This window comes from Phoenix dactylifera, chromosome 12, assembly GCF_051530095.1.
Source record: "Phoenix dactylifera cultivar Ajwa chromosome 12, Ajwa_hap1_PhDact_Kaust_v1.1, whole genome shotgun sequence".
NCBI classification, from domain to species: Eukaryota; Viridiplantae; Streptophyta; class Magnoliopsida; order Arecales; family Arecaceae; genus Phoenix; species Phoenix dactylifera.
The window spans coordinates 29,090,776-29,118,270 of NC_143201.1; the positions used below are offsets into that span (position 1 = coordinate 29,090,776).

Sequence of the window (27,495 nt, forward strand, 5' to 3'; positions counted from 1 at the left end):
AATAGACGTATTAAATCGTATCTGTTACAAGTTAGCTGCGTTGAACTATTCAGCGAACAGATATTCCCACAAGCTGCCATCTAGCACGTCACAGAATCCTAACGTGGCAGCAATTTATTGGTGAAAAAAGTTGTCTGCTGTTCCAATCTAGCGAACTCTGGCACGGCACATCGCCTCGACAAGATCCCTCGTCCAGATGGGTGGCTCTTCGCCCAACATGCCGTCAGATCCTAATCGGAGGGTCGTTAATAATTTAATCCATCAGGGCCGTGTGATGGGAAGAACAAACCCCCGAAAAAAAGCTCGCCCTCCCATCACATATTAATCACCGAGATCGAAACATCCAAGCCGTTCGGTCGTCGGGGAACTTCGGACGGACCCGTTGGACCGGGATCTTAAAGTGGTCCGCCGGATCACAATACTAAAAATAAGTAATAACCCGAAATAAAAAATTGGGGGAAAATACACTGGGAGCGAACGGGAAGGAAGAGCGCAGGGTATTCCATTCATAACCTCGTAGCCATGATCTGACCTCGTCGTGTGAACATCTGCACAGTGTAATAAATAAATAAATAAATAAATAAATAACCCAGAAATATATAAAAAGGCCGGGGAGGGAGAGAGAGAGAGCCCAGGGGAGAAGAGAGAGACGGCGGGGCGAGAGAGGGGGGGGGGAGGGAGAGAGGTGATGGAGAGGGAGATGGCAGAAGGGGAAGAGGACAGGGAGAACGGAGGGGAGGGGGAAGTGGCGGCGCCGGTGGTGGCGGAGGAGGAAGTGGGCTCCAGCCTCACCATGAAGCGGGTGGCTGCTGCGAAGCAGTTCATCGAGAACCACTACAGGAACCAGATGAAGAACATCCAGGAGCGTAAAGAAAGGTTAGCTCCACGCTTCGTCCGACCGAATCCCTCTTTCCGCTACGCCAAGATCTCTTCTTGATGATATTTTATTCCTGATCTTGGTTTCTGTTAATCTTTTTCTTCATCTTTTGCCTTTGATATATCCTCCTCACTCCTTGTACCACTGTTCCGTGATGTTATTTCTCGTTATCTGTTTCTTGATTGACTGAAAACGAATGGAAATCCAGTTCTTGATGGATCCTTCTTGAATATATGCCCGCGTGTTTAGTTATTGCAGAGATCGTACTTTAATTGTATCATGTTTTGGTTATGGGGTTGGAAAGACCTTAATTTGGAGATCTTGATGTCGCTTATGATTGACCATCATGTTTCCCTGATGCTTGGTGTGGCACTCAGTATCGAAGGCTAGGGTTTGATGTAGCTAAAGAAATAGGAGATTAGATATTTGACCGATTAACTTCTCTCGCACATTAGAGATTTGGAGTTGCGCATTAGAGATCCGGACACGTTGATGTAGCCAGTTGATCTTTATTGTGTGATCGTTGTCGTGTAGCAGACTCAATCTTTATATGTGATACACAAGGACAGAAAGAAACAACAGTGCCAGAAGTTGTGCTCCCTACATTGATGCATTGTGATGATACGAGACAAGAATCATTCTTTGTTCTTTGATAGTGTGATGTCTTGGTTACTGAGCTGGAAGGATACTCTATCTGGGTTTCTTAATGCCGCCTTGACATTTGGCGCAGTGCTCAGTTCTGAAAGTCAGGGTTTTGACAAAGCTAAGGAATTAGGTGATTAAATATTTGATTGATTAGCTTTTCTTGTGTGTTAGAGATTTTGATGTGTTGATTTGGCCAGTTGAGCTCGATTTCCCGATAACCCATTTTGTAGTATGCCTAATCCTTGCATGTAGCCTACCGGAAGTTATGCCCCACACCTTGATTCATGACATGACCGAAGCTACGCTATCATATGATTCTGCATGTAGCCTGTGTCTTGCATCTTGAAAGGTACCATTTTATCATCTCCCTCCAAAAAAGGGCAAGATTGTTTCTACTGGGTTTTTAAGACCAGCTGGATTATGGCTAATGTGCTATTCAATTGGAAAAAAAAACTGGTCTTCACTGATGTTGCCTTTAAACTCATTGGAGCTTTGTTTACCCCCTGTTATTCCTTGCCCTTCCCCTAATTTTATTCTAGTAACTGTCATGTTAAGTGATGCATAATGTTAACATAATGGGCATTACTTGGTGTCAGGATGGTTGTGCACTTGCAAGTATTTATGTGGAGGAGAAAGATTTTATAACTTGAGAGTTGAGACTTGAGACAGTTGGAAAAGTTCCGGAAAGATGCTACAAAATCTAGAAAAGAAAGAACAAAGCAGGGTTTGACACAAAAGAGCGATTTACTTGTCACTAGATGCTTATTTGAGAGAAGGGAGCAACAGGAGTAATTGACGAGATGGTCAACCATTGAGAGATCTAGTGATATGGATTAGGAGATTTTTTTTTGCAAATACCTCTTTTGAAACAGACATGCTGTGCTCAAGAGATGAATTTGGAATGTGATGTCAGTAAGCTTGACTTGTGAAGAAAAGGCAATCAGGATTGAGGGTTCTTACTTTCCAGATATGTTCTATCAATAGAGATTAAATAATTTTTTTTAAAAGGCTAGTACATCTCTATATATAATGGGAAAGGCCTGGAGTCCAGCATGCAGCATGTTGGACTCTGAAGCCTTTCCCTTTTCTTTTCTTTTTCTTGGTTTTGCCACATGAGTTATAGGAAGTAAGGTACTTTTGGGTAGGTGTGACGTGGCTGTCCAGAGGCCTTTGCTTACTAAGTGAGTGGCCCTCATCTTAAAAGTCTGGATTCTTTCAAACAAAGAACATGCCTTGTGCCGAGAACCCCATGTCATGCACGTTGCACATGCAGGATTCTAGTTTAAATATGAACGGATCTTTTTCTATCTAGGTCATCTCATGGCTTTCTTTCTTTTTTTTTTTGTTTTTAGTATTCTGTGAAAGTTTAATACCTTCCTATTTTTACTGAGGATACTTAAACTTTGGTTGCTGTGGATCTCCAAGAGTGAGATATCCCAAGACATTAAGACTTAGGGATGCATGTTGACTAGTCTGTTTTTGGATGGACATAGATGACGGTTATACTATTGGGAGGGCATATCAATGTTCATTTGGAAAGAACTGGAATAACCTGTTATTTGTCGGGAGGAGATTTTAATGGTAATTAGTCTTCACTTAGGAATAGAGGAAGAAATAGCAAAAATTCGAGTATTCAAAAAAAGTGGGTTAATTGTGTACTCTCCTAAATACTTTTTTGATGTTTGCATATAAACAGGAATGGACGGTGCTTGTCTTTATCTTTTTCTGCTTCGTGCTGTTTTTTCAATGAAATGCCAAAAATTGTGTGAAGTCCATGCCAAAAACCTCTGAAATCTTGTTACTGAAACTTTTTTTCCAGTTTGGGACCAAATCTTCAGAATATTTTAATTTCTTACTTTTTGATATTTTAAATCTTATATGGTTTGAGAAGTGTTGCTAAATGCCCTATTAATTGGTCCACCATGTAGCTTGTATTAGTAGTATATGGGCTTAAATGGTATTGATGGTATTGCAGCCCAACACTTTCTCCGTCGGCATCTTTATCTATATATAAATATATGCTGTGCATGCGTGAGCACGTGCTTGCATGTGTTTTTGTTCCCTATCCATTTGGAGATATGCTCATGCAAACTTAGATCCCTGTTCATACTATATATGAATGCACGCATGTGTTCCCCAGCAAATGGAAATATGCTCTTTGAACTATGATCCTTGCCTAGCTCCCCCCCTTCTCTTGAGGCTATGTGGTTGACGACTTCTATTTCTGTTGCAGGCGTTGGTTTTTAGAGAAACAATTAGCCTCTTCGCAAGTTCCGAAGGAGGAGAAAATCAATTTACTAAAAGATCTGGAGAGGAAGGAGACGGAGTTCATGCGACTTAAAAGGCATAAAATCTGTGTGGATGATTTTGAGCTACTCACCATTATTGGGAGAGGAGCTTTTGGAGAGGTCTGGAGTATCATGCTTTATATATATATAGCAGTGGCAGCCCTTGATTCATTAAAATTTCTCTTTTTGGTATTTTGAACATCAAAAGTTGTAGCACTTTTGCTGCAGCTAGTAGTATTTTTCTGGTAGAGCTGGAGAACATTGATTGCTACTGTGTTGTTGACCTGCTGCTGCTACTGTGTTGTTGAGCTATTCTTTTGAAATTTCAGTATCATAGGAATTTTGTGTGCTGATCTTGCATTAAGGAGCTTCTGTTGATGTAATAACATAATTCTGCAGAAAAATATCGTGCATAAGGAATTAGTCCGCCCAATTTCATTTAGTTGCTAGATTGTTATTAACTATAACACGAGCTTTATCCTATCTCTCTGCTGTAATAAGTAGATTAAATTTTGAAACTAAATTTGTCAAACCTAATGTTATATTAAGCATATCCATTTGGTTAGCTAGATGGGAACTGGAAGATGAGTCAATGAGCAGGCAATCCCTTTTCCTTGCATTTCCTATCTCCTTTCTTTACATCACCTCAGGTTTCCCATTTTGAAAACATTGTTACGGGAGATACTTTATCTCTTTCATAGAAAGGTTGCGATACATATTAGTCTTGAAGGTGCGCCTGTTAGTTCCACATGTTAGCATGCAGTTTCCTTCTTGTGTGATTTTGGCAACCATAAGAGACATATATTCAATATATCTTCCTATAGTATCAGTTTTTATGGTTGACTTGGTGTGTTTGAGCTTTATTTATCTTCTTGTTCTAAAATCGTACAACCTTTGGGAGAAGTAAAGTCGTTTTACCTTTTTAGTCTGTCACATTTATTACTTTTTGTCCACTCTCCTGTACTGGTCGTTCAGTATCTTTTTCAATGTGAGAATAAATAAGTTCCTTTCCGATGATAAAGATCATTGCACATAGAATAGTATGACGATAAGTATGATCTCTGGTTAATCTCTGCATGTTATAAAAAGGATGGTTTCTCAAGACCTCTAATGGATAATAATTAAAAGCATACCACCATATAATTACTGGTAATTAGGTTGGAAGTACATTGTTTTACTTGAACTGCTTGCTGTGTCAGCTTTTCATTCAGATAATTACATTTATCATTGTAGTTGATGGTCATATTGTTGATATAGTGTGGTAGGAGTAGATCTAGAAAGAACAGTTATGGCATGCTTGCTCCAGAAAAAAATGTGATCTGTGGTGCAGTGGTACTGAATTTTCAGACTGAAATGCAGTACAAGACATGCACACTTGATTGGATGCTAGAAAGTTTAGTAGATGGCTGCACATTGACATTCTCATTAGGATTAAAATAGTAGCATTCCTTACATTTAAACTAAGGTTTGGATGCCAAAGCTTCAATATAGAAGAATTCTTCTTTGACAAAATTCTACAGTGATATGATACAGGTTTATGCTCTCCCTTCTCCTGATGAAAGGGGGAAAAACTTAAAGCAGATTTAAACAAGGCTTTACAACTTGGATCTTATTTGCAGAGAAGTCAGTGTATTGGCATGCACATAGTCTACGTATATAGATGATCTGCTAAATATTATGGCAAAAAACATCCTAACAGGCATGAGATGGCATGAGCAGGCTGAAATGTACTCTGCATAATATTTTGCATTACAGAAAGACAATTGAACACCTGCATATAAACCTTTAAGATGGTAGTTTCAGGACTATTTTAAAATGTTAGGCCCTCCATTCTTTGTGCATTTTTTAAAAAGATTTCCTGTCAACTTCATATCTTTTTTTTATAGGTAATATGTTGGGACTTTCTTGGAAATTTGGGAGATTTTGAGAATTCTCGACTGAGGACATTTGATCCTTAGGAGCTGCTGTTTTGGAGGAGTTAGGTGCTTGGAGGAGGAGAGAATGGAAAGAAGGGGAAGCTTTCTGTCCCTTGTTGTTTGGTTGTCAATCTAGGGACAAAGAAAGGAGAATACTTATTTAAAGAAAGAAATATATAGATGGATAGAATTGAAGTTTCTTGAAGATGTTGCTGGTGTCTTGAACATGAGGTCTTGTGCAGGTGTATCTTGGGGGGAGTTATTGCTCATCTTGTGGTGCCATGTATTTTTGCTTGTAATTTTCCTGAGTTATTGTTTGATTTGATGTATGCATTTCGTGGACCCCATCTTGATATTTAGCAGCCTTTTGTGTTTTTGTAACACAATTTTCTTTCCCTTAAAAAATAGCCGCTTAGCAGTATTGATATGGAAAAACCTTACTTGTATTGAAATGGAAACTTTTAATTACTGTGTTAGAAAAATAATTAAAAAACAAGTTTATATTATGCTAAAAGTTAACCTTTAGGCAGAAACTTAAAAAAAGGAATATGATTTATCATTAACTCAATGTTTATAAGAATTTTATATCAATGGATTGTATTTAGATGAAATATAAAAAGGTTAAATTCATTTGTATTTGTATCCAGTGATTAAGTGTGGGTATCTGAGAGCTTTTGAAAATTAGTAGAGGATCCTGGTATCAACCAAATAGAAACAGTAGGGACAGAACAAGAATGAATTTGTTGTGTGGAGTTTACAACTTGTGTGAATGGAGATCCAATTGAGTGAAACTGTTTGAGATGATCTGGATATTCTTTGAATAGGATGGCATGGATGATCATCTAAGAATAAGGTTCAGAAAAGAGGAGAGGGGGGTTATTATAGGTTTACATTGAAAGTAATTGGGCTCAGAACAAAAGTGATGACACAGTTGAAGCAACAAAGCTGATTCCAATACATAAAGCTTGATGTTTATGCATCTGGAAAATCTTATATTGATTTCAGGATTGAAACACTAACACATGGAAGGCTCTTATTGTAGCTATCGTCTCACTGAAAATCGTGGTTTCCATAATGTTGTTATGGCTATATGATGTCCGTGGCCTGAAACTATTATGACTCATAAAAAACCCATTGGAATTATTATTTTGCTGTTTGAATCATGAGCTATTGGTGGCAATAATGGCATATGACGTATTACTTACAACAGTGAGATACTATTGTTAGGCATATTTTACACTCAGAAAATATTGTTTCGATACAGATTATATTATGGTAGATATATTTTAGAAATTATTAGTGTTTAACATAATATCAAATGAGAGGTTCCCTGAAACTAATATATTTTTAAAGAAAAAATCTGTAACACTTTAAGTTGTATGCTGATACGAGGGTTGACTGGTGATTTTGATTCCATACATGCTTCACTCTGATGTCTGTTTGGGTTAACTTTAGGTTACTAGTTGATAAAGATGACTGGTGGAATTTATTGGAACAAGTGGTATCTGTGATTGTGGATACTTATGAATGTGCTGCAGTATCATTTCAGAAATTTTATAATAATATGATAACTGATTAGAAGAATAGTTATTTGCTGAAATGAACTAGAGTTTCTGGTCAAATTTTATTATAAGAATGGGCTATAGCTTTGATTTGTAAAGTTTGAGCATCGTTGCAAGATCCTTTAATGTAGTCGTACATAGAACTTTTTATTCAAAGTTGCAAGTTTGTAATATTGACTACTTGCCATTTTCTTGGGTGCTTACCAATTTTCATGCTATAATATAGGTCAGACTGTGCCGGGAGAAGTCCTCCGGCAATATTTATGCAATGAAAAAGCTGAAAAAGTCTGAAATGGTCAGCAGGGGTCAGGTAAGATTTGCCCTTATAAATTTTGTCAGTGAAGTTTTGTAGATAGACCTTTCATCTTCTCGCCTGCTTATTGACCTTTCATATTTGTGAAATATTAATTCACATATTATTTTGAGAAAGCCTACTAACTTCTGATGCACTGTTAATGACTTAATGTACTTACTAATTAACCATTTCTTAGCTTTTTTGGCTGTATTGTAAATGAAACTTATAAGGTAATCCAGGTAAGAGTTATTTGGATTGGAAATACATGAGGTTGATGGAACCCTGACTTGGTGGCAAGTAATTGGTGTTAAGAGACTATTATGATATGGATATAGCGTTTAACAGAAAATAGTTATAGCACGCTGGTAAATTTGAAGGATTAAGGAGTACGAGCATAACAGGAAACAAACAGATTAGAGAAAGGTGGATCTTTGTCCATGTTCTTATCTTTGAGATTTGAAATGGTACTATATATTTAAGGTACATTCTATTAAAATTTTTGTCATTATTCTTTCTGATCATACATAATGGAACAATGATGTTTCCTTATAACCTGTTCTTAAATTGTCTTACAGGTTTTTTAATTGTTCCTTTTGCACTTTGTGATCACTTATGGCTAACTTATGTTACTTGGTTCAGCTGATTACTCTAGCCATAAGATATGTCCCATGCGGTCGGGACTTCTTAAGTGGAGATTGAAATGAAGAGAAGAATGGGAGGAATCAGGACAAGCCTTTTATTCCTCCAATTCTGATTTTGTTTTGGGATAATACAATCTGTCTAAAAGGGTGACTTCTAGCGTTCAAAAAATTCATGGTATCGTGGGATCTAGGCTCTCTAACAATATCTCGAACTTTTGAACTTCACAGCCTACAAAGCTGCACGGGTTAGCTGCACGGGTTATATCATATGGATACATTGGTTTGCAGTCCAAACAGGCCCCAAATTGTTCTAAGGTTAACATATTTGCTTATATTCTAAGTATTGATTGGGCAGAAGTTCCAACACTACATCTTTGTATAAATAAATTCATGGATAAGAATTAATTGGCTACATTAAGGATAATAAAGTTCTCATACTATTCCATTTAATGTGGCAATATCGCAAGTTTCTCTATGATATTTGGGGCTTCTTGTAGTAATTTGCTTGCTACATAAAACTCTAGTCGATACAGTTCATGCTCTGCATTGACTTTTTTCCCCACTAAAATTCATCAATCTTCTTGAACATGTTATTGTAGTCACATTTTTGCATATTTGTCTCTTAGGTGGAGCATGTTAGAGCTGAAAGGAACCTGCTTGCTGAGGTTGCGAGCCATTGCATCGTGAAGCTCTACTATTCATTTCAAGATGCTGAATACCTATACCTAATTATGGAATATCTTCCGGGAGGGGATATGATGACCCTGCTAATCAGAGAAGATACCTTAACTGAAAATGTGGCTAGATTTTACATCGCCGAGAGTGTATTGGCCATAGAATCAATTCATAAACATCATTATATTCACAGGTCAGCAATATCTGACTATATTACCTTAGTAAACTGTATTATTTTGTAGGTCTATGGTTTAAATATTTCAAGTGTTTTTTTGTTATCAATCCAATCTTCATGTAGCCTTCTCTATATGCAGAGATATTAAGCCTGACAATCTTCTCTTGGACAAAAATGGTCACATGAAGCTGTCAGACTTTGGCTTGTGCAAGCCAATTGACTGCTCAAAACTTTTGACTTTGAATGAGGATGAACCAATGAGTGATGAAAATCTTAATGAGTCAATGGACATTGATGGAAGCTTCTCAGATACAAATACAGGTAGAAGGTGGAATAGCCCCCATGAACAACTTCAGCATTGGCAGATGAACAGGAGGAAACTGGTATATTATGTCCATAACTTTTACCTCCTGAATTAGTTATTACACAACACATTTTTCTTCATCTTCTGCTTTCATGTTATCCATTGCACTATGTTTTTTTTGCTCCGAGGTATAAATATAAGGCTAGAGGTTGTTGAATTGTACTTTCAGGCGTTTTCCACAGTGGGAACACCAGACTATATTGCTCCAGAAGTATTACTGAAAAAGGGATATGGAATGGAATGTGATTGGTATGTAATTCCTCTCTACATTATAATGCAAACTCTCATGAATGATTTCACCTTGGTCTAACAGTTGCCTCTAACCAATCCCCTTCATGAGTAGCTACACCTCTTTTGTTTTGAATCCCTCTTGCTCTTTTGGAGAAAACAATAATATCAACCAAAAGTGGGAGTATACCTAGCAGATTATGTAAAACTTCTAAAAAGCAAAATCTTGAAACATATGGAATCAAAGCCATCCATTAAAGACTGCATCATAGATGCTCAATGGCCAATACTGGTTTAACTTTTGAAGCTTATGGGGAGTCTTTGCTTGGCTCTTGTCTCAGATAGTAAAGTTCTTAAATGCTGATTTATGCTTTTGAGGTGAAAATGCTTAAAAATAATTTTGCTTTTCTAGTAGCTAAGAGCAAATGATATCGAAACTTTCGATAATTATGCCTTTAGGCTTCTACAGTATACACAATGGCTTGGTGATTATCTCATTTCCTTGTGAATGAATCAAATGCTATTATAGTAGAAAGAAGAAATTTGTTTCCTATGCAATGATCTTCTACAGTTCTTCCTTTCTTTTATTCATGTAATAAATATGTGCGATAAAGACTTATTGCTTTATGTTTGAATAATGCAAAGAAACCCAGACTTAGCCAAGCTTATAAATAGGTGAGTGCAGTAGGCGCATCTTCTCTATGATAATTGACCAGGTTATAAATTTGGGATGTCTATTGAAATTCTTGCCTTGTACTTCAAAGTTATTTTTATCTCCTAGATATTCTAGGCAGTTTTTCTGAGCATCTGCCTAAAGCCTGTAATGCACCTAGCAAACTGGAATTGGATACTCCCTGTTATGTTTTCTAGAAATTCGCCCATAAAATTAACATTACACCTTGCATAGAAAACAACTGGAGCTGTTCTCAAGTCTTTAGGGGAGTAACTTTATGTCTAGTGTAGTTTTTTTATTTTTCTTTTTTTTTAATGAGATTTAATGAGGATAATCTTGTAAAGAGAATGTAAAGGTATGGAAGAGGAACAATAATTTAAACATAGAAGAATGGAAACCCACACTCCCCTCGCACCGCCCCGGCAATGGAAGTAAAACCTTGCTGATGCCTGTAATGAAGCCCTAACATCTTCCAATCTGGAGAGCTCTATGAAGATGCTTCTATTACTTTATTTCCAGATATCTCCTCATACAACATCTAGTATGACAACTTGAAATGCTATTTGAAATTGTCAGTTAAAGAGGCATAGGCCTGATGTAGATGGGGTAAAGTGTCTTTTGGCAAAAGCGCAATAACACATGCAGCCCTAAGATTGGTTGCCCAATAGCTCTTAGGAAGACAGTGTAGGCTAGGTAAATTAATAGAATCATCTTTCACTCTAGAAGATTCCACTAACTAGATAGTCTCTAGGGCCATTCGACATTGCTTAAGTAGCAGAGCTTTTAGCAATAGCGCTTTCACTAGTAGAGCTTTTATTAAAAAGTTGTTTGCTGTTTGGTAACTATATTTCTGAAGTGCTATGAAACTTTAATCTCTCTTTAGTACAGAAACTGTGAAAGTACTTTAAGCATCAAGCAATGGCAATAAAGAACATTGCATAATGATTTCAATTGTTTAACTATTTATACTATCAGAACTCTTAAATTATAAATTATTTATTTTGATATTTTAATCTAAATAATATAATAAATAATAAATTATTATTTATCATAAAATATAATAATATTTTTACAATAACACAATACTATGTTATAATATAATAATAATAATATTATTTTAATATAAAACTATTATATTACTATTATGAAATATCATTATGTTGTATTATATTGTACTGTCAAAATCATTATTCAAAGTATTGTTAATTTATATATTTTTATATTTAGTATAAATAATATAATAAATAATGTAGTTATTTTTTGTATGATTATCAAGTAACAAAGAATATCACAATAGCAAACTGGGTAGTTCTTGATTCTAACAGCAATATTAATTTTTGATTTTGTTCACCTAGATTAAAATGGCAATAAAATTGTTCATATATCCACAATCATAATAACAACGTAACTGTTCACCAACATTTCTCAATATTCTTGTTACAAGTATAATATCCTAAATAAACAAGTCAACAATTTATAAGAAGAGTTGCAATACAATCTCACAAAACATCAATCTCACAGTTATTTAAAATTTGGCTTTATTCCATGCTTCTTTTGTTCTGTGGTTGATCAATCTCTAAACAATTCGGGAGGAAGTACCTCTTCATCATCTTAAGGTTAAACTCAAGATCTTGAATTCCATTATTATGGCAATCAAAACACCAATACATATGATTATGGCAATAAAAAAGTATTTTAAATTATTTTTTTGAAAAATCTTTGGCCAAGACTCAAACCTAGGTCTTTCGGTTGAGATTTTGCCCCCCAAACAGCTTGCCTATGTATCTTAAGTAGAGCTTTTGCCTAAAAGCTCTAGATTGGAGTTTTTCCTTAGTAGGTCTTTTTCAGCCTTTGGAGGAGCTAGAAAGCTATTTCAAAATCTTTAGGAAACACCTCAAAGTCACTTACAAGAGCTTCTGACCCTCCAAGAAGCATTTTTTGGCTCTCCAAAAGCAATGCCAAATGAGGCCTAAATATCTTTCCTTATATGTCAGTTCAAATGAGTATTGTATTTATAAGATATTTTGTTCTCCAGAAATTCTTATTTCAATAGCTTTACTACCTCTATGGATTCCTTCCCATCTCTGAACTTTGGTGTCTGAACCTTCCATATCAACATTAAACCTATCAAGTCGTGTGATGGCTTCTCCCTTGCTCAGCATTCCTAATATGGAAGCATTTAACATCTAGTGGATACCAGGCATTGCTACCTTCACACTTAACCATGAAGCCTTTGCGCTAGCTCTATGCTTCCTTGCAACAACAATTTCTAAATTTCCCCACTAGGGGCTACATATGGAACAGTTTCTAAATTTCCCCACTTTGAAGTTTCAAGCTCGATATTAATCTAAAACACTCAATATAGGTAACAACTATAAATGCCCATGCAAGATATGTTTACCTGTTTGTTTCCAAAAGATCACACCCTCTGCATTGTTTGTACGTGGCCTTTAAATCCCAAGGTCCTTGGTCCAAACTCATCAACTTACCAAATAGTGTACTTGACCCTTGAATTCCAAGGTCCTTGATCCAATCTCACCAACTTACCAAATAGTGCTCTCTTTGTGTCTGTCAAATATCAAATCTGTAGGCACACTAAATACGAAAAATTTAAATCAATATTGCACCTATTCATTAGATTTCTTTTGAACCTATTCGTGCATGCTCAACAGTACATGCACCATATATATCAAATAAAACAGTGTAATTCCTTAATTGATATGCTATAGCACTATAGCGCATACGAGACTTTGTTGAAGAAACCTGATCCGCATTTGAGCGGTTTAGAGTATCTTCAACTTAATTTCTAGATTTTTTTTTTAAATTCTTCTTGTATTTTATAGCTGTAGTTTTTTTTTTTTCATTTTCTGCAAACTACTATTTTGTCTGCAACTTCCAATGTTTACACCTTGGTAGTAAGTTTTGCAAAGATGTAATGCACAAATTTGTGACATAATTGTTTATTTCTCATGCATTCTTATGTTGGTTTATTGTAGGTGGTCATTGGGTGCTATAATGTATGAGATGCTTGTTGGCTATCCACCATTCTACTCCGATGACCCAATTACCACTTGTCGAAAGGTTATTCTACCGAACTTCTCAGTGTTACACGTCGATGTATCCATAATCCTTCATTCTTGATGGAAGCTTTTAGGTTTTTGGGTGGGAAATATTGCTCTAAAGCCATTGTCTTTATCTCATGTGTGTCTATATCATGATTAGACTATCAGAAAACTTGAAATCTTTGAGGGCGCTTGTAAATATCAACTGTATCCAGATTATTTGGCTTTGACTTTATGATCCTCTAGGGACCATCTTTTATCAATACAATTCCAACCTTTTCTTGCAGGTTCCATCCAGATTTGTTTTGGTTATGCCCCATTCTATGTTCCCTAAGATACAGAAACTGTTACACTATTTAAAAGGTTTTCTTGAATCATCTTCCAACATGCCTGTGCAATCACAGTTTATTCTCTATCATTTAATCCTATATCATTGCAATGTGTCACTCTTTGTAGTATATTCGTTTATAACCATATGTTACATAATTCATACCAGAGAAAATACCTCAATGGTCAATGTTATTATTTCAATAACAGTTCGTTGATGATCTGCTGCAAAAACATGAGGTTGGTACCATTTTTTTGCATATAATGTTTGAAGATTTTGCCAAAAAAGAGAGAGAAAAGAACAGCCAATTCCTCTGCAGCTTCATTTATTACAATGAAGTATCAAATGCTAAAAATAGTCATCTCTTTTGAAAGTCTATTTTAAATGATATGCTGAGTCCATTTTAATCATATTTCATAGAGGCCTGTGCTTCAAGGAATTGTAAATGCCCCACCAATTAATGCAAAACATATGTTTTTTTCCCCCCAACATTTTCATCATGGGTTGATAGCTGGACAAGAAGAGAGACACTAAATGCTAATAGTTTCATGAGAATGACCGATAGCTTGTTCTTGACTAGAGTGAAGTTTGCAACAACGTCGAGGGCTTTTTTATTGGTGATAGTAGACAATAAACATGAGTTCTGATCCACGGTCTTCCTTATTTTGCATCTCTTGTATAGTTTGCACATTGCAGTTGGGTCTTATCCTAGAGTTGGGTATGTTCAAGCTACCACGAGAGTGTTCTGGAAATTTGTATTCCTTTATGTACCAATACACAGGGACTTTTAATCTGATGATTTTAATTAAATCTTTCTGATGGTTGGTCATTTATGCTGTAATATTTAAATTTATGCTGTAACATTATTAAGTAATGAAGTGGGTTCTGGTTCTCATCTAGAATTTGATAGCATGTTAAGGTTGTCTATTTGAAGATAATGCCTCTTAGATATGGTAGGGTATTGTATGTTTTAAACAGAAAGGAGACCTCCTATTATCCCATCTCACATTCTGTAACAATGACAATAGATTGTGCATTGGAGACATAATTTGAAATTTCCTGAAGAGGCAAGGTTGTCACCTGAGGCAAAGGATCTTATTTGCAGATTGCTATGTGATGTTGAACACAGACTTGGCAGTGGAGGTGCAGACCACATAAAGGTATTGTGCTGAATAGATAGCTGTCTTAAAACTTTCCATTGTTGTCTGATAGCTGATTTTATCTAAAATAAACTGTATTTATCTTCTCTCAGGCCCATCCTTGGTTCAAAGATATCATATGGGATAAACTTTACGAAATGGAGGCAGCATTTAAACCTGAAATAAATGGAGAACTGGATACCCAGAACTTCCTGAAGTTTGATGAAGTATGGTGCTGAGGGTTCTTATTTTATGCTTAGCTAATTTTTTGTTACTAGGTGTTTGTTTGGTCCAATTCCTATGCAATTTCTTTTTGCTGATGTCTTCAATCATAAATTGCCTTAGTTTGATACTTATGGCATCTACTTTCCTTTATATGCTTTGCGTTAGTTTTCTGTCCATAATGCATTATATGATGTGAGGCATTTTTTATATCTTAACGTGATTCTTTTACCTCTGATCCGACATCTTATGGAAATTATCTTTAAAATTGGTCACTTATAAATTATAATTTTTTGAATAATTCAACACTGGGTAACAATAGAGTCATCAGTTTTTCCCTCTAAATTTTATTTTTTAATTCAACTTGTTGGAAGTTGTAGTGTTAGTGACTTCATGAAATTTATCTTCTCACTCAGTTTTCTTCTTCCTCTGTAAACAGTTAGAGCCACCTACTCCAGCAAGAACTGGTTCTGGATCAAGAAAGGTAGACAACTCTTTTAAATTAAATTTGAGAATGAGTACTTTTCCTTGGTAAAAAGCTTAGAAATTTAACTTTTTGTAATGCCAGTCACTTATCTGAGATCTTAGATGGGCCAATGCTTATTGGATATTTGGTTTACTTATTGCCTTTTTGTAAAGCTTCATGAAAATCCGCATTCTTAATTTCGGAACTTGGCACTTAGGATTAACAAAGGAGCAGGATGATGGGAAGGACCATGAATTCTGGTGATTTTAAGTATGCCATTTTGTTTAATTTATTTTAACCACTTTGTCAATGGTTGTGAAAAGATTTGGGTGGCTGGTTGGTCACAATGTATGCAAAGCTTCGACCTTGACTATAAATTATGAAAGTTTGATCTTAATGATTCTGTTATTCTGAACACGACAAAGGTCAGCCTCTTTATGCTCATGCTGAGAGCTTACCTTACCCCTTGAATAACTTTAAAAAATGGTTCAAATGTTTGTGTCTAGTGAAAAATTATCCATCATAGCTTGTAATAGTGGTTTACAAATCCCATGAACTAATTTCTTTGTGCTGTTTTCAGATTATATTTAATTACTAGATGAGCAAGTTATATTAGTTATGGTTGATGTCTAATGGTATGTGTTGCTGGAAATTGGACCCGGGGGCCGCCGCGAAGCCGGGGAAGGAGGAGCTCCGCTGCTACAGGGGGCGGACGGCGGTGCGCCGGCCGGCTGCGTCCTCCACCGTGGGGCGTGGGAGCGTCCGAAGAGGGGTGGTGCGTCCAGTCCTGTCCTGTAGCAGATATGGACCCGGGGGCCGCCGCGAAGCCGGGGAAGGAGGGGCTTCCGCCGCAGGGACGGTGGACGGCTGTGCGCCGGCTACTGGCGTCCTCCGGGGAAGGAGGAGCTCCGCTGCTGCAGGGGGCGGACGGCGGTGCGCCGGCCGGCTGCGTCCTCCACTGTTGCTGGAAATTGGACCCGGGGGCCGCCGCGAAGCCGGGGAAGGAGGGGCTTCCGCCGCAGGGACGGTGGACGGCTGTGCGCCGGCTACTGGTGTCCTCCTGGAGGGGTGCAAGTCCGCCGTAGGAGCGGTGGTCAATGGCGTGCCGGCGGGTGGCGTCCTCCTGGGGGGCGTAAGTCCTGCAAAAAGCCGGTGGCCGGGCTCTCCGGCGCCGGCCCTCCGATGCTTAAGTCAGAGGGGGCAGATATGTGGAGAGAGCAAGGGAGAGAGTATGTGGAGAAGATGAAGAGGATATATTTCCTCAATTGTGTGTGTTGTTCACTTCTTTCTACCCGGTCTAGGAGGGTTCTCTCGGGCTTCCGGTCCTTCCTCTTGTTTTTGGTCCCCCCTCCCTTTTCCCCCCAGGTTTCCTTTTATAGGAGGATTTTTGTTACCTGGGAGGTGACAGGAGGTTTGTCCTGTTTTGTAATAATTGGGCACGATTTGGCCCATTAATGGCGTAATGGAGAACGGGACCGGATCAGACCGGAATCAGGGAGTTGTCACGGTCGATCGGACCTGTTGGAGTGGTTGAACCGCCGGCTGTGGTGGGCCTGGGGTCCGTGGATGGTAAGTGCATTTATTACCGAATGAACCGGCGGTCAGGGAGAGCCATACGTTCTGATGGTTCAGTGATTCGGAGATCGTCTTGGGCCGTGTTCATTAAATGACTGAGTGCATCGGAGACTTGAGAGAGTCTCGTGCATTAATGGCAGGTCGTGCCGAATACCTGCGAAGATCTTATGCCTTGATGGCTTGGAGATAGTGGCAGGTTATAGTGGAGTTGTCAGGTCCCTTAGAGGGTTAGGTGGAAATTGGATATTTGGCTAAGGCATGGGCTCGGCCTGCTGTGCTCGGCCTTCTGGTCTCGGCCTTCTGGTCTCGGCTCTCTGGTCTCGGCCTTCTGGTCTCGGCTCTCTGGTCTCGGCTCTCTGGTCTATGAGCTCGAGAGCGGAAGAGCCCGATCACTTAGGATGAGCTCGAGAGCGGAAGAGCCCGATCACTTAGGATGAGCTCGAGAGCGGAAGAGCCCGATCACTTAGGATGAGCTCGAGAGCGGAAGAGCCCGATCACTTAGGATGAGCTCGAGAGCGGAAGAGCTCGATCACTTAGGATGAGCTCGAGAGCGGAAGAGCTCCATCACTTAGGATGAGCTCGAGCTTGCTGATGGATTTGGGTGCTATAATTACATTTGTGGGGTGGTCCATTTTTCCACCAACACTACCCCCCGACTTCCGAGTCCGAGCTGCTTTTTGGCTCGGGCGAAGGAAGTAGTTCAGTCATCGATCGTCCTGGTGCTGTGAGCGTTCTTACACCAAGGCGACTGAAGACGCTTTTTCTGCTCGGAGTCCGTTCTTTGGGGACGTCGGCAGAGAAGAATCCAAGTAAAGATAAATGAGAATGTAAAGACATTAAATGAATGGGTACCTTGTACCGTGTGCGTCCTTGCGCCGAGGCGACTGAAGACGCTTCTCTGCTCGGACTCCGTTCTTTGGGGACGTCGGCAGAGAAAAGTCCAAGAATAAAATAATGTAAAGACATTAAATGAATGGGTACCTTGTACCGTGTGCGTCCTTGCGCCGAGGCGACTGAAGACGCTTCTCTGCTCGGACTCCGTTCTTTGGGGACGTCGGCAGAGATCCAAAAATAGAAGAGCGGGCTGAGCTCGTTGGCTGAAGACGATGGAGCACGAGCCGAGCTCGTCCGGTCAGAGAGGACCGCTAACTCATCTCGATGTCTCGAGCATCCCTATAGCCGGGGCATCCCGACGTCTCGGGGCATCCTGACTGTAGTCAGGGTAGGAGCACGAGCCGAGCTCGTCCGGTCAGAGAGGACCGCTAACTCATAGCCGATGGAGCACGAGCCGAGCTCGTCCGGTCAGAGAGGACCGCTAACTCATAGCCGATGGAGCACGAGCCGAGCTCGTCCGGTCAGAGAGGACCGCTAACTCATATTCGGGGAGCACGAGCCGAGCTCGACGGTGGAAGCCGATGGAGCACGAGCCGAGCTCGTCCGGTCAGAGAGGACCGCTAACTCATAGCCGATGGAGCACGAGCCGAGCTCGTCCGGTCAGAGAGGACCGCTAACTCATAGTCGGGGAGCACGAGCCGAGCTCGACGGTGGAAGCCGATGGAGCACGAGCCGAGCTCGTCCGGTCAGAGAGGACCGCTAACTCATAGCCGATGGAGCACGAGCCGAGCTCGTCCGGTCAGAGAGGACCGCTAACTCATCTCCCGACGTCTCGGGCATTCCTATAGCCGGGGCATCCCGACGTCTCGGGGCATCCCGACGGATCGAGGCATCCCGACGTCTCGGGGCATCCTGACCGTGGTCAGGGTAGGAGGACCGCTAACTCATCTCCCGACGTCTCGGGCATCCCTATAGCCGGGGCATCCCGACGTCTCGGGCCATCCCGACGAATCGGGGCATCCCGCTGTGGCAGGGCATCCTGACCGTGGTCAGGGTAGGAGAACGAGCCGAGCTCGTTGGCTAACCTGAAAATAGATAAAATATTGAATTTATTTGAAGCCAAAGTGGCGTCCTGTACCTTTTGGAGATATCTTGATAGCTCTCGAGCTTCGAAGTCCCTCAGGACTTGGTTCGGCACCGGCCTTCTTTGGCTTGATTTTTTAGGTGTTTTGCGCTCGGGTTTCTGAGCTCGGTCTGCATGAGCTCGGCGGGGGCTTCAATGATGGCGACGCTCTGAAAGGGGAGCAATGTCGCGGGCGCCGTCCCAAGGACTTACGCCCGTAAGGAGGGAGTACATGCTGGTTTCTTGCTTGCTGCCGGAAGACAGAAGACTTGGAAGGATAATGGGATTTAATGGGGCTGTACCCTTTGTCACAGAGGCTTACAATCCCATTTTAAAGCTCCATAACTTTCCTTCTCCAGACCTCAGCTTTTATTTCTCTTTCCCCCCAACTCGTTGACGTGAGACTTGGACTACTACTTCTCACTGGTTGCCTCCACATACGTCGTTGCAGCGGGAGCCATACCTGATTCGAGATGGCTCGGGAGTCAGGAGAAAGTTTCTTCCTCTGCTTCACATGATTCCGTGGAGGCGGCACAGGAGGGGCCTCCACTTGTTGCAGGCTTTGGGCTGCAAATAGCTAGCGCTTGGACTTGCTGCACAAGCGCATCGAAGTGCTCGAGTTGGACTTGTGGAACTTGATCTACCGGAGATCTTGATGGTGAATTTTGGACTGAGCGTTTGGGACTTGGAGCATGATACTCGAAGGGGAAACCCGCTTGTAGGGGGCTCCGGTTGAACTGGAGCCGGAGGAGGCGGTGCCGTTGGGATGCCCCTGGGTTGCAAGCTTTGGACAGCGGTAGCCAAGGCTTGCACTTGTTGCACCAGGGCATCAAACTGCTCCGGCCGAACTTGATGAACTGACTCAGCCGGAGGTGGTGAGTTCCGGACGGAATGCTCAGGACTGGGTGGAGGACGTCGAGAGGCATTGGAAGCCCCTTTGCTTCTTAGCTTCATGGCAGCGAACTCGGGCCCTTCCTCTAGCGCCAACTGTTGCTGGAAATTGGACCCGGGGGCCGCCGCGAAGCCGGGGAAGGAGGAGCTCCGCTGCTACAGGGGGCGGACGGCGGTGCGCCGGCCGGCTGCGTCCTCCACCGTGGGGCGTGGGAGCGTCCGAAGAGGGGTGGTGCGTCCAGTCCTGTCCTGTAGCAGATATGGACCCGGGGGCCGCCGCGAAGCCGGGGAAGGAGGGGCTTCCGCCGCAGGGACGGTGGACGGCTGTGCTCCGGCTACTGGCGTCCTCCGGGGAAGGAGGAGCTCCGCTGCTGCAGGGGGCGGACGGCGGAGCGCCGGCCGGCTGCGTCCTCCACTGTTGCTGGAAATTGGACCCGGGGGCCGCCGCGAAGCCGGGGAAGGAGGGGCTTCCGCCGCAGGGACGGTGGACGGCTGTGCGCCGGCTACTGGCGTCCTCCTGGAGGGGTGCAAGTCCGCCGTAGGAGCGGTGGTCAATGGCGTGCCGGCGGGTGGCGTCCTCCTGGGGGGCGTAAGTCCTGCAAAAAGCCGGTGGCCGGGCTCTCCGGCGCCGGCCCTCCGATGCTTAAGTCAGAGGGGGCAGATATGTGGAGAGAGCAAGGGAGAGAGTATGTGGAGAAGATGAAGAGGATATATTTCCTCAATTGTGTGTGTTGTTCACTTCTTTCTACCCGGTCTAGGAGGGTTCTCTCGGGCTTCCGGTCCTTCCTCTTGTTTTTGGTCCCCCCTCCCTTTTCCCCCCAGGTTTCCTTTTATAGGAGGATTTTTGTTACCTGGGAGGTGACAGGAGGTTTGTCCTGTTTTGTAATAATTGGGCACGATTTGGCCCATTAATGGCGTAATGGAGAACGGGACCGGATCAGACCGGAATCAGGGAGTTGTCACGGTCGATCGGACCTGTTGGAGTGGTTGAACTGCCGGCTGTGGTGGGCCTGGGGTCCGTGGATGGTAAGTGCATTTATTACCGAATGAACCGGCGGTCAGGGAGAGCCATACGTTCTGATGGTTCAGTGATCCGGAGATCGTCTTGGGCCGTGTTCATTAAATGACTGAGTGCATCGGAGACTGGAGAGAGTCTCGTGCATTAATGGCAGGTCGTGCCGAATACCTGCGAAGATCTTATGCCTTGATGGCTTGGAGATAGTGGCAGGTTATAGTGGAGTTGTCAGGTCCCTTAGAGGGTTAGGTGGAAATTGGATATTTGGCTAAGGCATGGGCTCGGCCTGCTGTGCTCGGCCTTCTGGTCTCGGCCTTCTGGTCTCGGCTCTCTGGTCTCGGCCTTCTGGTCTCGGCTATCTGGTCTCGGCTCTCTGGTCTATGAGCTCGAGAGCGGAAGAGCTCGATCACTTAGGATGAGCTCGAGAGCGGAAGAGCCCGATCACTTAGGATGAGCTCGAGAGCGGAAGAGCTCCATCACTTAGGATGAGCTCGAGCTTGCTGATGGATTTGGGTGCTATAATTACATTTGTGGGGTGGTCCATTTTTCCACCAACAGTATGATTTGGTAAATCAGACTTGAAGGTGTTCAATGCATAGGACTGTTAGTATTTTGACATTAAAAACCTTTAGAATATTATATCTGCCCTGACATTGTGGTGTTGTTTTGTATCTTTTTGATCAAGAATTATTACTACTGATACTTGCATCATTTTTTGACCTATTGTCAACCCATCTAGCACTAATGCATTGTGATATGCATGAAACCCATCGGCAGAATCTACCTTACTATATCAAATATATTTACGAAGAGAAAATGGTCTTGAATGAGGATCCATAAAGCCAATGCCAAATAGTTGGGAAAAGGCTAGGTGGTTGCGGTTAAAATGGTCCCGGATACAGTTATCCGAGTTCCATTAGTTTGAGCCAATTTATCTTTCCGCTAGAAAAACTATTGCTACTATTTCCAAACAAGTTGAGTTGAACAGACAAAATTTAATTCATAGGAGTCAGGTTTAAAGCCAACAAACTCAATCAAAGGGTATGCTTCTTTCTAAGAGCCTGCACATTTTTTCTAAAAGAAAATTTTAAAACTGCTCCGCAGGTTACAAGCAAGTTTGAAGAATCCCATGTCTATGAGCTTTTCGTCCAGAAATGACTCATTTTCAGCTGAAATTATACTTATCGAGTTTGTTCAGCTTAATTTACAAAAGTAGTTTTCTGGTGTTTGAAATGATTAGATGGTGGTACCATTGCATGTTTTAAATTAAAAGTTTTTATTGGCTAACTTGCATATAGATTTAACAATATTTTATTTTCTAAAGAAAAGTCTAAGGTTTTAGTTATTTTCTTGATGCAAGTCTTGTAGTATATTTAAAGCACTGGTATTGTTGCTTGACAAAATTATGCTTAGTATTCTTGGTTTTTTTGTTATTATAAAATTTCATGCATTGATGGATCTGGTGAGGAGAATACAATATGGCACCATGTGCTGCAGTTGGTGGATTAAGAAGCTACATTAATAGGCTCTCAAATGCAAGCGTTGCTTGTGGAACTTCTGTCAAGGTGTTACATGCCTCATTCTTCATTTGACATAGATAGGAACAATATTAGTGTTCTATTAACATTCTGCTTGAATTTGAGATTTATGATTTAGGATCACATTGCTTCGACTACACAACCAAGTCCGTGATGGGGATCCCATTTCTCTTGTTTTTTGCATGTGACAGCTGTAAAAATATGTTACAGTTTTTAACTATTGTCTTTTTTTAGTGTTTGTTTTTAGAGTTCTGGGAATATCATTTATCTATATGTGTTATGTTGTTCATTGTTCTACTTACACATTTGAATAACCTTGTACTTTCATCTCTGATGGCCTGAAATTTTTTTGTTGAGCATTTCAAGGTAGCTGATCATTGCTGTGAAACATTTTATGAACAGATGTTGCTAAATTCTAAGGACTTGAGCTTTGTCGGATATACTTACAAGAACTTTGAGGCTGTCAAAGGCTTTCATCATTCTTTTGGTATGGGCATTTCTTCTTTACATTTTAAGTTTTTAGATTTTTAGAAACTCCTATTCTCTTGAGGATCTTGTATTTGTGTTGCTTTGTGGTTCCAACCCCTTTAATAATATACATGCAATTAGTTTCTGCTGATACCTACATTTTGGCATGTTTATCACCATATCATATTAAGCGAGCGAAAGTCATTGAGTATGGATCATAAATCAACATCAAACAGCCTGAAAGGCTAAAATTATTGCTCACCTGCACATGCAGTTGTGCAGAGATCTGAGATATTGATCTTATTTAAAAGGACTGGAAGGTGGAAAAGAGAAGTGAATAGATGTCAAGCTTATAATATGAGGAACTTTATATTAAAGAGGAGAGATAGAAAGAAGAGATGGAGAGTAGAAAAGGGGAAGTTTTTTGACTCAGGTTGTGTGCCCCTTTTTTTTTTATAATAAGAATGTATGTCATCTCTTACTAGGGTTGGTGATTGAGCAAATTGCCTCTGGTGAGGATTCAGTTGGTAGAATACTCCTTACATCAGTGGGCCAGTTCAATAGAATTCAGAACACATGATAAAAACCCATGATATATATGTGAGAGTCACGCTAGTAACATGGGAGCATGACTAATGGTTCATGTGGAAAATAGATTACATCTCAACACCTCTTCAGTTGGAGTGTAGGTATGGTAATTCCCAAGCTTAAAAACAATCCCGAGCTTAGAAGAAGAATTACTAATTCCTGCCTAAGCAAAAGTTTGATAGACATATGAATTGATTTCATCTCTTGGTCGAAGATATGCTCCAATTTCTTCTTTATTTTCAACCTTCTTATGGATAATGTGGCCATCGATCTCAGTATTTTCGGTCCTCGCATGAGAATTATGCCAGTGGAAATATATGTTGGGGAATGATGCCACTATGTTTTAAGCGGCCTTCAAATTGGAGGATTCATATCGTATATGATAGACTTGAACAGTAATTGCTTTCTGCAAACAAAGAAGCAGTAGCTACAAGTAGATATTTTTTCAATAGAATCCACTTGCTAAAGAACGTTCAACCTGTAGATAAGAATGCCTTAATGTAGAGCTCTTTTTAAGCATTAAAGAATACTCATATGTGTATTATTGCAAGCTTAATAACAGTGAGATTGTTAGTTCAATTTGTGTCTCTATTTATCTAGGTGGTTTTCTCACTAGGATCTTGATTGGTAGAACAAGGTTAGTTTTAGTGGCTGTGTTCAAGAGGGGCTTCATGTCTTTCCTTATTTCATGAAATTTCTCTAATTAGAAAAGAGATCTTATGTACAAAAATGTTAGTGCTTTCTAATTCTGTTGGCTGTCTTCTTGTATTGGAAACAACCGTTCTTGTGGTTGTGTATTTGTGTTGCATCATATTCGGCGATTCTACTAGCATATTTGGGGTTCCTTGCCAAAATAAGGAATTGAAAGATTTTTAGTTCCGAGACTCTGAAAGTGACCTGCCTTTTCTCCAGAATTTCTGGTTTTGGACAAAATTAAGCTGTTTGTGTACAGCATGCTTAAAAAAAATCTTAATTTATGACCGGTGTTGATAACGACTTTCTTGGCTGTTAAATTGATGGTCATCAAGTTTCTTGTCTCTAGTTTTATATCTTTGCATTGAAGCATGTGTCTTACTTACCATATGAGAATATCATATATTTGTCAAGGTATGCATTAGGGTATCAAGGCTGTTAAATTGTGTAGGTGAATCCAGGCTGTGGACACCCTTTATGGGCTAGGCGAGCGCCTAGGTGCCTAGGGAGGGAAGTGCCCAAAGTTTTAAGTATGAATGCCTTTAATGATATACATAAATTAGTATATGCATGTCATATATGCATTCTTTTTTCACAATATATGATATTATACAACCTTTTTCCACACTTAAGAAGTCCCAAGAACAAATTTAAAAGGAGAGCACTAATAGAATTGCTGCCATCGCACAAACCAGCAAGCGATAGGGCTATAGCTAGGCAGCCAACACCAAGCAAGAAGTAGGAGGAAGAAGAGAATGGTAGGGAAGCAGCAGCCGACAGACTGCAGAGCCATAACAAACACCCATCAAGAAGAAAAAGAGGGTGGAGACAAGCAGGTTCAAGGTCAGCAGGTTCTCGGTATCGAGTATGCATCGGTACCTTATCGGTTCGGTATGGTATGCATTCGGTACCGAAATAGCTCTCTAATTATTTTTCTCAATTTTTAACTTGGTACGCCTCGATATAGGTCAATATGTTGGTATAGGTCGGTACGAATCTTGGTATGCCTCGATACAGATCGGTATATCTTGGTACGAGGCGGTACAAGATGGTATAGGACTTATACGGACTCAGAGTTGAGTTTCGTATCGGTTTTCTTCCGGTACGGCAGACCATGAGCGGGATAGAGGCTAGCAAGGAAGGGAAGGACAAAAACATTGAAAAAAGGAAAATCATGACCAAATGAAGAAGCAATATTAGAAAAGGAGGAAGAAAAATCTGAGTAGGAAGGAGAAGAATAAGAGGACGATGTTGAAGATCGTCCAAAGAAGAACGAAGAATGAAACTGGGGAGGAAGAAAAAAGTAATACATACACATATATATATATATATATATATATATATATATATATATGTTCTTGGCACCAATGGTAAGTGATTGCTATCATTGCGGTGATCCATCACCATCTATGGCCATTGACCAACCTACGAGCAGCTGGCAGGTTGGTGGTAGCCGCCTCATAAATCTTTAGGTGGGCTTGGCCTAGGCAGCCCGGCTCCATTTTGTACCTAGGCGACTGCTTTTAGCAACACTGGATGATATAAATGAACAAATATGAGAGCACACTATCTTAAGCTCAGGCGGTCACTCTTATCATAATAACTATGTGATGTATTATGGCTGATCGCAAAGGTATTCTTTTTGTTTAAATTACATGTCTTAGAGTAATGATAGAAAAAAAACAATCATTTTGTTGGGCTCTGATCATATGTTGTCTTTTACATATGCAAATAAGAGTTTTGCGAGTTTGCACGTTTCCTTTTCACTAAATTATAAAAGAATCTTTGAACTCATTCTATTGCAAATTAATCCTGCAGATATGAAAAGAAGTACGTCACCAAAGCGGCCCGCAATCGATTCCATATTTGGTGAAGTGCCTCGCAGTTATTGCGATTACATCTTTCACGATTCTTTCAAAAAGTCTCATGTCCTGTTTTACACCCTTCCTTTTCTTTCTATTGCCAGCCAATTCAGCCATGGACTCTGCTAGGAAATCAACTGGAGGGGATACTGACGTACCCATGGTCTCATCAGGCGATGCAATGTCCCCATAACTTGCTATCTGCACTGATTAATAGTTTATTCATGTGCCCTCCGTGATGTGGCTGTGGAAGTGACCTGCTTGTTTTTAGTCAGGTCTGCCCTATTCAGTTGTCCTGATAAGCTTGTCTCGCAAGCATTTTGTAGAATCGAATGGGCCTTTAGTTGTACAGTACTATATTAAGGATGTTTAGAAAAGCCCGGTGTATTGAACTGTGCTCTTTCGAATATGTTTTGATAGCAGAATGCGATTTCTGTGTCCTGGCTGCCCAGGTTGGCAATGCCTTTTGTTGTGGCAATTTCTGGCCTGGTTCAGCTTCGGGGACAGTAAGTACTCCAAGCATGCTGCTATCATGTCCATGCTCTTTGATGAGTATTTGGGAGACTGCAGTAGTTTTATTTAATACCTTTTTTTTTTTTTTGATACAACGGCGGCTCACACATGATGGGTGTAGATGCAGCCAACAAAATCAGAAAATGAGGCAATTCAGTTTGCGGCACTGTTTGTCTTTCTGTAAACGTGCGTGGCCTGGTGGAAGCCGCACTTTTTCAGTAATCTGCGAATGCCGTGGAGCAACTACCAGTCTCCAGCAGCGCATCTGCGACTTTGGATTTACTCAATCACCGTGGCCGAATTCTCCTCGAGGAGGTGATCCACTTCTAGTACCTGCTTCTCATAGGAGATACCCCTCCAAGCAGTTCTAAGTTCGGTACACACCACAGATGTATCGAAGATTCGTCGATTTTTTGCTGCTACTAGTCCGGTGTCGTGATTTCTAATGATGAATGCTACACCTTTGTAGCTTTTGTCTTTGGTTACACTGTCGTCGAAGTTTATTTTGAGAAAATCAGGAGGAGGGGCACTTGGGAGGTAAACATAGTTTTGGACACTGTAAGGGTAGAATAGGGGCTTGAATGTTCCTATTTAATGCCCCTTTGCCTCCAAGCATCTAGAGTTTAGATTATTTTGATTAGCAGTTACTTTGTTCGATGCTTAAAGGTTGTTAGATGGTGAAAGGGACTTTTTTAAGGAGTCTCTTATTATATGGATTCAGTTCAACCTGAAATCATGCATTTGGGACAAGCAAAGTGGTGATGCATTTGCAATTAGAGTTTTGTACAGGCTGGACATTTTCTCTGGGCACGTCACCAATCTCAAATGTGGTTCGAATA

General features: G+C 40.7%; 1 protein-coding gene across 7 annotated transcripts; it reads left to right on the plus strand.

Moving 5' to 3' along the window:
- The first annotated feature begins 494 nt into the window (after window positions 1-494).
- On the plus strand, window positions 495-27,440 carry LOC103709599 (uncharacterized). Of its 7 annotated transcripts, none has more exons than XR_005513476.3 (14): window positions 495-876; window positions 3,756-3,930; window positions 7,515-7,598; window positions 8,851-9,092; window positions 9,214-9,457; window positions 9,608-9,687; window positions 13,336-13,420; window positions 14,758-14,889; window positions 14,982-15,095; window positions 15,530-15,574; window positions 22,935-23,019; window positions 26,100-26,150; window positions 26,248-26,418; window positions 26,778-27,440. XR_005513476.3 is itself a non-coding variant. In XM_039130433.3 (13 exons), the coding sequence occupies exons 1-13, from the start codon at window positions 689-691 to the stop codon at window positions 26,334-26,336; spliced, it is 1,629 nt and encodes a 542-aa protein (XP_038986361.3). In that variant the 5' UTR covers window positions 495-688; the 3' UTR covers window positions 26,337-26,520. The 7 variants fall into 7 exon arrangements, 4 of the variants coding, with proteins under 4 accessions (XP_038986361.3, XP_038986362.1, XP_088564135.2 ...); XR_005513474.3 differs by having other exon boundaries at window positions 26,100-26,165; window positions 26,778-26,822; XR_005513473.3 differs by having other exon boundaries at window positions 26,100-26,165; window positions 26,784-26,822.
- The last annotated feature ends 55 nt before the right edge of the window (window positions 27,441-27,495 follow it).

What these genes read in the sequence shown, in the direction of transcription:
- LOC103709599 (XM_088708009.2), top strand. Translation starts at nt 689, where the DNA reads ATGGAGAGGGAGATGGCAGAAGGGGAAGAGGACAGGGAGAACGGAGGG. An exon ending in GGAGAGGAGCTTTTGGAGAG is followed by an intron (nt 3,931 to 7,514) that starts GTCTGGAGTATC and finishes GCTATAATATAG; the next exon opens with GTCAGACTGTGCCGGGAGAA. An exon ending in GAGGTGCAGACCACATAAAG is followed by an intron (nt 14,890 to 14,981) that starts GTATTGTGCTGA and finishes ATCTTCTCTCAG; the next exon opens with GCCCATCCTTGGTTCAAAGA.